Source organism: the organism of the source record quoted next, unplaced genomic scaffold (assembly GCF_019419815.1).
Source record: "Pyrus x bretschneideri cultivar Hongxiangsu unplaced genomic scaffold, Pyrus_bretschneideri_v1 Contig46, whole genome shotgun sequence".
NCBI classification, from domain to species: domain Eukaryota; kingdom Viridiplantae; phylum Streptophyta; class Magnoliopsida; order Rosales; family Rosaceae; genus Pyrus; species Pyrus x bretschneideri.
Genome location: NW_025999783.1, coordinates 173198 through 185336, shown reverse-complemented (window position 1 = coordinate 185336; position 12139 = coordinate 173198). Strand labels below are relative to the sequence as shown.

At 35.8% G+C, this 12139-nt stretch overlaps 1 protein-coding gene and 1 pseudogene across 1 annotated transcript; both read right to left on the bottom strand.

Moving 5' to 3' along the window:
* Positions 1-2906: 2906 nt before the first annotated feature.
* LOC103933661 lies at positions 2907-5182 on the bottom strand (annotated as a pseudogene).
* Positions 5183-11498: 6316 nt separating this feature from the next.
* Positions 11499-11872, bottom strand: LOC103933643 (small acidic protein 1). The gene has a single exon (XM_009343333.3). It carries the CDS (start codon positions 11870-11872, stop codon positions 11687-11689), a length of 186 nt encoding a protein of 61 aa, XP_009341608.1. The 3' UTR covers positions 11499-11686.
* Positions 11873-12139: the final 267 nt, after the last annotated feature.

Below are 12139 nucleotides of genomic sequence, written 5' to 3'. Positions count from 1 at the left end.
CACCGGGTCCGCACTGGGCTAGTCCGGGCCTGGTTGTGGCTAACAGGTTGGCTTAGAGTTGGATGAGAACTTGGGTTGACGATGACGCTGCCTGCTTCTTCCTTCTGTTTTTTTCTTTCTTTTTCTTTTTCAGTTTTAGATATTCAAAATTTTTACGGGTTTTTAAATTCAATTTTTATGGTTTTATATGATTTTTCCACATGGCACTACTTAATTGGACATGTGGGCTTTACTTGTACGCTCTGTCTGCAAATCAACAGAAAACTTGACGGAGGACCAAATTGTTTTGCTGTAATTAATTTCAGGAACGACATTAATTGATTTTCAAATTAAGGGACCAACATGATGAGTTAGACTAATTGCAGGAACCATTTGTGATAAAAATCCGATATATAATGACCTGTTATTATTATTGTTTAAGCAATCTCTGATTCCCTGCCCTTGGATTTACGCCTAACTATATGTGATGCAAGAACTCTAAGCAAGGTCACTCATCCGTTGGACTACCCATCTATTTTTTGATGCAAAACGATAGCGATTTATTAATAATCAAATAATAAATTTTTGATAAGAACGTCACAAGATGTGATGTAGAGGTTTTTCAAATAAAAAGAAAAAACGTGATCGGTGCAAAATCATGTTGCATTGTATGATCTGTGAGCCAACTTATAATAAAAGTTTGAAATTCATTGTTCACAATAATCCAAATATTCTGGCATACATTATTTATAAGCTTAAATTCGTATTTTAGATTTAAATGCATATGGTTGTATGGTCTCGTTTGACAACTCGAACTGTACTGTCTATTTCTGTCGGATAGAATAAATAGTCATCAGATGGTACTGACTAAATTAATCGGGCGTTTGGTGCAATATTAGACTAATGATTGTATTATTCATACGGTATCGAATAAGAGTTCAATGTAATTATCTAAAAACCCAAATACTTTTCAAATCCTAAACTTCAAAATAAAAAGCAAATTAAAAAGCCCCAAATTAAGCAAAATCTATTTTCTTTTTTTTTTTTAAAAAAAAATTGCACAGATGAAATTTTTCCTAATTTCCAAGTTCTATCATCATTCTCAACCAAGATTCCAGAATAAATCCATATCACCTTAAACTCTACTAAGGGTATGGCACTAACTTGACCAATAATCTCAGCTAAAATATTGTTACTGCATAGTTTTTCCAACACCAAATCTAAGTTATTCCAGCTTACCTCAATAACCAGACCAAGTTCTTCAGCAAAAAGCGTTTGGAATAGGCTCTTCCCATGTGAAGTCAAGTCCAAATTAATGCCACAATTCCCAGAAAATGCCATTTCAAGGGCATAGACCAGTAGCCCACCTTCACTAATATCATGACCAGCAGAGATCAATTCGTCAGAAAGAAGGTCCAACAAAATTATCCAATTCAAATTTGATGGGGAGAACCCAATTCGAATTCAACTGTTGTGAATGAGAATGAAACTCTCTTTGTACAATGCTTAGTGCGACAAGGAGAGCAGCGACGAGGAGAGTAGTGACGGCAAGAAAAGGCGATGGGCAGATCGATGACGGCGAGAAGAGGCGACATAAAGAACAACAACGGCTATAAGAGACGACAGGGAGAATGACGACGGTAAGAGGGATGACGGTGAGAACGACGACGGCGAAAGGGACGACGGCGTGAGGAGGTGTCGTGGAGACGAAGTGCGAGAGAAAGGAAAGGAAACCAGACTAATAATCCACTCCTTTTGGAAGGGTTTATTAAGAAAACAAGCAAACTGATTAGAGCATCTCCAAATGAGATATCAAATTTTAAACATCAAAATGATAGTTGATAGCTTATGTGGCAATTTGACATTTTGTATAATATTTTGCTCCACCTGATATGTTAAATAATAATTTCAATTAATAAACTTTTTATCTTTTTGTGGAGTCCAATGATTAAGGCAACCAATCAAATATTTCAAAAACATAACAACATTTATTATATATTATATTAATCTATTAAAATATCAATTAATAAATTTGACATTTGCTGTCAAATTTGACAACAAAAGACTTTGCCCTCAAATGACTCAGCGCCACCTAAGAAATTGAAGGTTCAGTTGGAAAGAGTTTGCTGCCATTTTTTATTGTTGTATGCCTACGTGGTAATTTTGACATCTCTTTTGGAGATGCTCTTAAATTAATATGGTGACTATTTAATACGAGAGGACACCAAACGGCCTAGTTTGTATTATTAATCCTATTTGATCCCTTATACGATCTGCCAAACGAAACCTTAGTAAGTTCTCGAAGCAATTTATGAAGTAAAATTTCTCCTACCACTGCACCGCACCATACAAAGATGACAAGCAATTTTTTTCTCTCTTTTTACAAGAACCAATACAAAGATTTTCATTATTAAGTGCATGATCGTGTTAATATATCTATTTTTAATGGCCAATTTATTAATCAGGAAAGAAATTTGCACAATGAACAATAATGGTAAAATATTTAAACGATCACGAGAAATGAAAGATGTCAATACGGATTTGCTACAAAGACTACAAATGTGACAACCTTGAAAAGACATGCCCACTAAGTGAGACATCGCAACAACTTAAACTACACTCGTTAATTATTCTCTATCTTTAAATCAAATTCAAAACTAAATGACTAGGCATCTTTAATTACTCGGTAAAGAAGAGAACATTTATTTTTGAAATAGCTAGACAAAAATAGTAACGTTGAAGTTTATACGAATCTCAAGTCAAGAGGTAATCAGTTTTTGAAACAAAATGTTTCCACGTGGCCCTCTTGGAATGTGACAAATGTTGATTTATATCCATTGATCATATGAAGATAAGATATGTAGCAACTGAAAATTACCACCACAAAGTTTCATGAGGTTGTCAAAGTTTTAGGAGGGTGTATTTAATTGAAAATTTGAGAAATCTTAACAGATTTATAAATCCATGAAATTTTGTGGAATTTAATTGATTTGTTGAGATTTCATATAAAATTTTGATTCAATTCCCTCGAAATTGTCGAAGTTTTTCTTGATAGCACTTGATTCACAAAATTGTGTAAGTTTGCAGATGAAGAACCATGTGGACTAGCGGCGGCTTCTGCGAGTTTCTTCCACTCCATGACCTTATTTTTCATCTTCTTACCTTTCTCTCCTTCCATCAACTCTTTAACAAGCTTCTCTACTTCATCTCTCTTCACATCATTACTAATCTCCATGCCAACCCCCCACTCCTTGCACGCATAGCAACAGTTTGTTGGCTGGTCATTAGAGCATGGCCAACACAGCATAGGCACACCTGCGCATAGACTCTCAACGGTCGAATTCCAACCGCTGTGTGTTAAAAAACCTCCAACTGATGGGTGCTCAAGGACTTGTTCTTGAGGGCACCAACTTGCTATTAGACCTCTTTCCTTAGTCTCCGCGACCAACTCCGGTGGCAAAATCACAGATTCACCAACAACAAGATCAGGTCTGATTACCCAAATGAAGGGAAGCTTGCTGTTTGCTAGTCCCCAACCAAACTCGACAAGCTGTTCCGGTGTTACGAACGCTAAACTGCCAAAATTCACATAAACAACCGAATTTAGGGACTTGGAATTTAGCCATTTGAAGCACTCAGTTTCTTCTTTCCATAGACCGTATCCGGTAGTATGCAGAGGATGCTCCGGCATCTGGTTGAGAAGCAATTGGAGAGGACCAATCGCATAAACAACTGGAAGCAAGGACGAAAGAGCATCCAACACATCTTTCTCTAATGCATCAAAACTATGAACAACAACTGCTGAACCTTTGACAAATCTTTGAATTGCTTCCAAGCAGTATTTCCAATATTTATCATTGGGATTTGTGACTCTCATGTCTTTTGGGAGATCCCATAAACGAATACCCTTCATTCCTGGAATCCAATCAATCACCTTGTCCAGAAAGCCATTTGTTAAGCAACTCGCATCTACAATATCGAATTGAAAAAAACGTCATCTGTTTTGAAACAGTACGGAATCAATTCAAGTATTGAAAGAAAAAAAAAAATCATATATACTTCTTATGTTTCGTTTGGTTTCTTTATTGGCTCTAATTTTTTGCTTTTGAAACTAAAGAGTATTAAGTAATTTAGATACATTCATCAATTTTGAAAACAAAAATTGAATCCAAGAAGGATATTGAACAACCCTTTAAGTTTTTAAGAAACGTTAAACTTGTTGGGAGAAATTTGAGTTAGTTTATTATAAATAGGATGTTTTGTTATTTAATTGAAAATAAGTCAATCAAGATGTAACCCTAAATTTGTAGCACTTTCGGCAATATAGTTTATTTGTTTTCCGTTAATAAAATAATGTTCACAATTATATATTTTATTTTTTTCGTCTCTATTTATTTTCAACTAAACTGAATTTCAGTGATTCAAATAAATTGTTGGGATAGCTTAGAGAACACATAAGTGTTTTGGAGAGGTTCTTATTACATGTATAATTTTTTTTCTTTTTTAAAGTCCAAGTACTTTATGTGCTTCTCTAAAAAACGCTTTTAAATATTTTTGTCAAACATAATTATAACCTCTTAAATACTTTTGATTGTCAAAAATTATTTTTATCCATTTCGAAAGCACTCCAAATAGGCCATAAATACATCAATTCGAAATAATTGACATTCGTAGGAGTGTTAAGTAGTAATATTCACCTTTGAGTGGGACAAGTCCTTTTTCAACCAAAGCTGGAAACTGTATATAGCCCATTAAGCTGCATGCAGAAATAGTAAAGAAGAGTACTACGGGGATACCAATTTCTTCTGCCGCCTCCATGGGGAACGCCGACATCCAACCGTCTGCAACGATGTGAGTCACAGGAGCATCGCCAGCCGTGTGGTTAAGTTTAGCAAGTAGGTCACGAAAAGGAGCCAAGAAATTCTTTCGGATGGCCTCAGCAAGCAACGTGATGTCTTGTTGGGTGTCTTCATCTGAGTTTTGGAGCCCATCCGGTATGGTTTCAAATCGGAAACCAGGCACGCCGTCGAGGGAGTTGGGTCCCAAAGATTTGAGAAAACGTTTGTGATTGAACTCCGTGTTGACAAAGGTTACGTGAACACCTCTATGGTAGGAGTTGTGCTAATTGACGCATTCCCTTTATGTGGCTTTGAACTGGGAAAGGAAGGCAAACAACATGAGGGACGTTGTTCTTGGAAGTCATTTTACTAACTCAGATTGTGTGAATCAGTGCATGCTTATGTCTTTGCATTTGCACAAATTCATTGTTTTATAGGCTAATATCTTGACGCTAGCGGCTATGCTATATGATAATCTCGAATTATGGTTTATTTTTATAAGTAAAAGGGCCCCTATGGTTAACTTATGATAATCTTGAAGAATTTAATAGCTCAATTTGAATATTTTATGGTTGTCCAATTTTTTCTTCATTAATTAAATTTTCCAGCTGTTCCGCGTGCGCATTTTATATATTTTCTACGTTGGAAGCCGGCAAATACTTGTTAAATGATGCCAAATTTAATACTAAAAGACTCGAATGATGTTGCAAAGGTTACATCGTAAGTTTTAATCGTGTAAATATTCCCTTTAAAATTGTATAGCGTAATTAAAACTCTAACCTTGGTTGATTTAGGGGGTGTAGTCAATTTGGATTTCACGGGATTTTAATTGATATTTTTTGAGTAACAGATTTTAAAGAATTTTAAAATATTCTCAATTCTATATGAATTTCAACAGATTTATATGAATTTCTATTATGGATTTGTATGGATTTCTTAGTTGAATTTTATAACATAAAATTAAATTAATGCACAAGAAACATAAATGTTTTGAATCAAAGGAGATCCAGTAACAATAAATTTGAAGTGTTAGCAAGCACAATCATGAACTCAAATACACAAAACAATAGTGTAATCGTAGTAGCTAAGCAATCAAATGAAATTTCAAATTCCAAGTTTCAAACACATCCATTAAACCTTATATTAATCAGAAATTCATCATTACAAGTAATATTTTCTTCTTTTTTTCTTTGCTTTCTCGAACGCAGCCAGAAAACCTAACATTACATAAACATCATCAGAAATTCATCATTACCACACTAGAATTATTTGTGACTCCTTATCCTCCATTCACATTGTTATCATTGTGGACATCTCTCCACATGTCCAAATCTATATTATATCTTCATTCATTAGCAATATTCTGTTGTTGTTCTTGTGTTTGAAAATCTTGATCAAGATCCCCTTCAGAAACTAACAATGGTGGATATGAAGAAAATTCATCATCTGGTTTAACAGAAAACTCATCCAATCTACACTCCTTGCGAAGAAAATTGTGCACTGCTACACAAGCTAATACTACCTCTACCTGTGTTGCATATGAAAATGGGGGTGCAATCCTTAAAATCGAGAATCGTGATTTTAAAATACCAAATATCCTCTCAATGACATTTCTGATAGAAGCATGACGAAGATTGAACAACTCTTTTTCGTTTCTAGGCTCATGACCCGAACCACTATACTCTTGGAGATGATATCGGATTCCTCGATAAGGAGCTAAGAATTGGCGTCTATTTGGAAATCCACAATCTACTATGAAAAATTTACGTGATAATATATATTTTAATATGCAACTCAATGGGTTAATGAGAAATTAAATAATAATAATGATGATAAATCTATACACACACCACAATTAATCTATACAAACACACCATAATTAAACCATGACCATCAAATGATTAACCTATATACACACAGCACCAGTTATCAAATCATATTTTCATAGGTAACTAATCAGTGACAATAAAAAATATATCACAAAAAACTCAAGCACGCTAAATTCCAATTGGTTTACTTGTTATTGTTGAAATTTATTACCCAAAAAAAGAAAATCAAAAGAGGACGTCAAATTGCACTTAAACAATTCAGAGACAGTAATCTCAAATACTTATAACTTGGTAAAACATAAAAATAGAAGCTTGACATTCAGTGACACAACTGGCCATTATAAGCCTGACATTGTTATTCTTATGTTGAAGCAAGCTATGCACAATAGCTTATCTCAGGGGCTCCAACTTCTTAGATGCTTCAGCCAAAGAAGCCAATTCTAACTACGACAAAGCACTCGTAGTTTTCTGCGGATGGAAGCATACAAATAACAAAATCCGCAGAAAACTACGAGTGCTTTGTCGTAGTTAGAATTGGCTTCTTTGGCTGAAGCATCTAAGAAGTTGGAGCCCCTGAGATAAGCTATTGTGCATAGCTTGCTTCAGCATAGGAATAAGAATGTCAGGCTTCTAATGGCCAGTTGTGTCACTGAAATGTTTTAGCTTCTAGTGGCCCCTACATAGCTTGACCATGTCTGATTTCACTATTTGCTCATGATTTGAAAGACGCTTACACTCCTAGTTTGTTTCAGAGCATTTTTAAACTCATTATTAGCACTTTCGTGGAGCTAGTTGAACATGATCTATTTTTATGTTTTACCAAGTTATAAGTATCTGAGATTACTATCTTTGGATTGTTTAAGTGCAATTTGACGTTCTCTTTTGATTTTCTTTTTCTGGGTAATGAATTTCAACAATAACAAGTAAACCAATGGGAATTTAGTGTGCTTGAGTTTCTGTGATATATTTTTTATTGTCAATGATTAGTTAGCTATGAAATTATGATTTGATAATTGGTGTTGTGTGTATATAGGTTAATCATTTGCTGGTCATGGTTTAATTATGGTGTGTGTGTGTGTGTGTGTGTGTGTGTGTGTGTGTGTGTGTGTGTGTTTAGATTAATTGCGGTGTGTGTATAGATTTATCATTTTTATTATTATTTAATTTCTCATTAATTCATCGAGTTGCATATCAAAATATATATTATCAGGTAAATTTTTCATAGTAGATTGTGGATTTTCAAATAGATGTCAATTCTTAGCTCCTTATCGAGGAATCCGATATCATCTCTAAGAGTATAGTGGTTCGAGTCGTAAGCCTAGAAACGAAAAAGAGTTGTTCAATCTTTGTCATGCTTCTTTAAGAAATATTGTCGAGAGGATATTTGGTATTTTAAAATCACAATTCCCGATTTTAACGATTGCACCTCCATTTTCATATGCAATACAAGCGAAGGTAATATTAGCTTGTGCAGAAGTGCACAAGTTTCTTCACAATGAGTGTATATTGGATGAGTTTTCTATTAAACCAGATGATGAATTTTCTTAATCTCCAACCTTGTTTCTGAAAGGGATCTTGACCAAGATTTTCAAACACAAGAACAATAACGGAATATTGCTAATGAATAGAGATATAATATAACTTTGGACATGTGGAGAGATGCCCATAATTAGACATGGCATTTTAAACCCAACCCGTTAAAATGAGTATTCGCGTGAGTGTTTAACGGATCGGGTGGTTAACGGGTCAACTCGTTAACACCCGTTATTGAGGGCTTTTGTGTAATTTCAATAGTCAATAATAGAAGACTGTCACTTTCTCGCACTGCACCCCCTCGAATTACAACTCTCCTTCCCCTCTCTCTCCACCGCCGATTCTGACATCAACCGGTTCAAGAAGGTGGTCCAGCTTGCACCTTTCAACCCATTTGAGTCGCCCTGGACGCCCTTAACCAATGCAACTCAGTCTCTGAAGGTAGAGAATGAAAGCTTGTTTCTTTTGGGGCTTTTGATTGCTTTTGTTTCTGTTTGATTATTTAAGTTTGAACATTTTTATGTTTTTGATTGCTTTTGTTTCTAGTTGACGAGTTGCATTGTGCCGATGTGATATGTTTTGTTGTTCTTCTATAACTTGCAACTACAGAGAGAGAGAGAGAGAGAGAGAGAGAGAAGCAAAGTGTCCTTTACTTTAATGTCTGCAAACTTCTACACTCGTGTGCAACAGGAGAGAGAGAGAGAGAGAGAGAAGCAAAGTGTCCTTTACTTTAATGTCTGCAAACTTCTACACTCGTGTGCAACAGGAAGCAACTTATGGTTGCTAAGGGGTTTTCACGATCGATCGACCGGCAACTGTACGCTGGTTGAGGGGTTGCATTGTGCCGTTTGGTTGATAGGAAATTGAAGGGAAATAATTTATGCATGTACTGGGATTTTGATTAATTGTTGCTGCGTTCGATTATCTACTATACAAAACGGGGCTATATTTGTTTCGGATGAAATGTAAAAAAGAAAAAAAAAATTCGTTAACAAGTGATTTATTAAATTAACATGTTCTGTTTAAGTGACCCATTAAACTAACGGATCGGGTTCAACCCAACCCAAATCCAATAAACTCGACCCGTTTACAAACCTACCCATAATGATAATAGTGTGAATGGAGGATACTGAGTCACAAATAATTCTAGTGTGGTGATGATGAATTTGTGATGATGTTCTTGTAATGTTAGGTTTTGTCGCTACGTTCGAGAAAGCATAAAAGAAAGAAGAAAATATTACTTGTAATGATGAATTTCTAATTAATACAAGGTTTTGTGGCTGTGTTTTAAACTTGGAATTTAGAATTTCATCTGATTGCTTAGCTACTACAATTGCATTACTATTTTGTGTATTTGAGTTTACGATTGTGCTTGCTAACACTTCAAATTTATTGTCAACGGATCTCCTTTGATTGAAAACATTTATGTTTCTTGTGCATTATTTCATTTTATGTTATAAGATTCAACTAATAAATCCTAAGAAATCCACCAAAGAAATCCATACAAATCTATAATAGAAATCCATATAAATCTGTCAAAATCCATATAAAATTGAGAATCTTTTAAAATCTGTCACTTAAAAAAATCTATTAAAATCCCGTGAAATCCAAATTGACTACACCCCCTAAAATCCTAATAAATCTTCGACATTCTCACTATACCTAAATTTGAATATATTCTTTAAACTCTCAATCGACTACCCTTGGATTTTGATATATTCTTCAAAATCCTCTTAAATCCTAATTTGACTACATCATGATTTCAGAATATTTTAAAATCCTCTTTTAAACTCTAATCGACTACATCCAGATTTTAAAATCTATTAAAATCCTATCAAATCCTAATTTGACTACACCCCTCTTAATTATAAATTTTTTTTAGTATGACAACATATTTACACTAGAGGGTGTGCTATTAAGCTAAACATCACAATCTATTAGCCATAATAATTTGATAGCAAACTCGTCATCCACATAAGGCAAAACATAAACCTTTTCTATAAATCATAATTATACGCATAAACTTTCGACCAAAAAAAATTGTGTAAAACAAGTGCCATTCAATTATGAATTGTTTTCATAAAACATAATTACATGAATGGAATTTTTTTTTTTTTCATTCAAAACTCTTTAGACATACAAGATCAGACTGCAATCAACTCTTGATGGATAAATACAAATAAAAATCAGAAAGTAGGACATAAGGGACACTAGCAAAAATTATATGCATGGATTAACTACAGTTAGTTTCGTAATCACGGGGTTCATTCGTAGCGGGAGGTAAGGCTACACCAGGATTAATACCGTGAGTGAAAAACCAACTCTATGTAACCACCATGGGGTGGCCAGACTTCCAGTGGTTAGGGACGAATTCCAGGCTCGTATTCCACATGGCACGTCTTGGGTTCGATTCTTGCCGGTTATAACAGAGACCACCCTAACTCAAGCACCTACACTATACTCCAAACCACCACCCTAACTCAAGCACCTACACTATATTCCAAACCACTGTAATTCAAGCCTCTCCACTCTACGGTCTTTACCCAGACCACACCGTAACTCAAGCACCTCCACTCTATGGTCTTTTACCCCAGAACACACCATAACGCAAGCACCTGCATTGTACGGTCTCTACCGCATACCACACCGTAACTCAAGCACCTTCACTCTATCTCCTCATCTCAAGGTTCCAGCTAGATACGCTTCAAAAATGCAAAAATGATAACCAAGATGCTAACTGGTTTCAACCTCAAATCATAAGCACCTAGAATTTGACATGGAGCAATAACCTAGAAAAAGAGCACGACGAGTGGCAATTAGACAACGGCAGAACCCCATGAATATACCGAAACAGACCCACCCGGATCAAATGCATATATGCAAGAGATTGAACGGATGGCACCCAGTCACCATAGACAAAACGTACATTTAACACCGCTGCAAAGTAAAACCATAATTCCACATGACTTCTTCATACCAAGCAAGAATTAACATGGAAACATAACATTCCAAATGCTACGTATCACTGAATCGTTCCCATCAAATCAACGGAAACCTACACAACTCCTACTCTTTTCCTATTCCTCACAATTCCAAACAACCAAAAAAATGGTAAATACTAAACAGCATACACCATATGCAAAGGCCCCAATAACGGAAAGAAAACTAACAAACTCTAAACAGATAATTCATATCAACAGACATAATCAACCGATTACTTTCGGGCATGGACTGATTTATCAGTAAATCACACAGAGATTAACAATACAAGAAAACCCATCAATCATTCCACAGAACAATCACAGGTTGCAAAAACACATACTAAAATCCATATCTATAAATTTCCAATTTTTCAAAATAACCATCCAACCATTAATATTGCAAATCCCCTCTTCGCCCAATCAAATTCTAAACCCTAAATCCTCAAATTCCAAACCATAGAAAACAGAGCAAATCAGATCAAACCATTACATGGCTACGACGGAGAAGACGACCTGGCTTGCAGGTTCAGTTGATGTCGTTGTCATCGAAATCGTCCTGGAAGGAGTTGAAGAAATCGGAGTCGGCCAGCTTGCTCTCGCTCATGACGCCCTCGCCGAACGCCTCGAGTGTGTCGACGTCATCGACGTCCATGGCCATGGTGGAGCCCTGATCGTCCATGTCGCTGAAGAAGTCCATCGCCGTCGGCCTCATCACTCCGAATTGTCTCTGTCTCGCGGAAGGTATTGCTATTGAGCGCCTCACGTTTTGGCACTCTATCTCTGCAGGCGTGCTCACCTTTTGGTTTTATCGACGACATGTCGTTTTTTACTTCAGCTTTCGTAGAAATTAGTAGTTGACGCGGTCCGGTTTGGACTCGACCATGTACACAGTATATCATTACTGGGCCGACTCGTAGCCTCTTTGGGGTCATCAACGAACTGGGCCTAAATATCAAATTGGGCCCAAAAACTTTTGGAA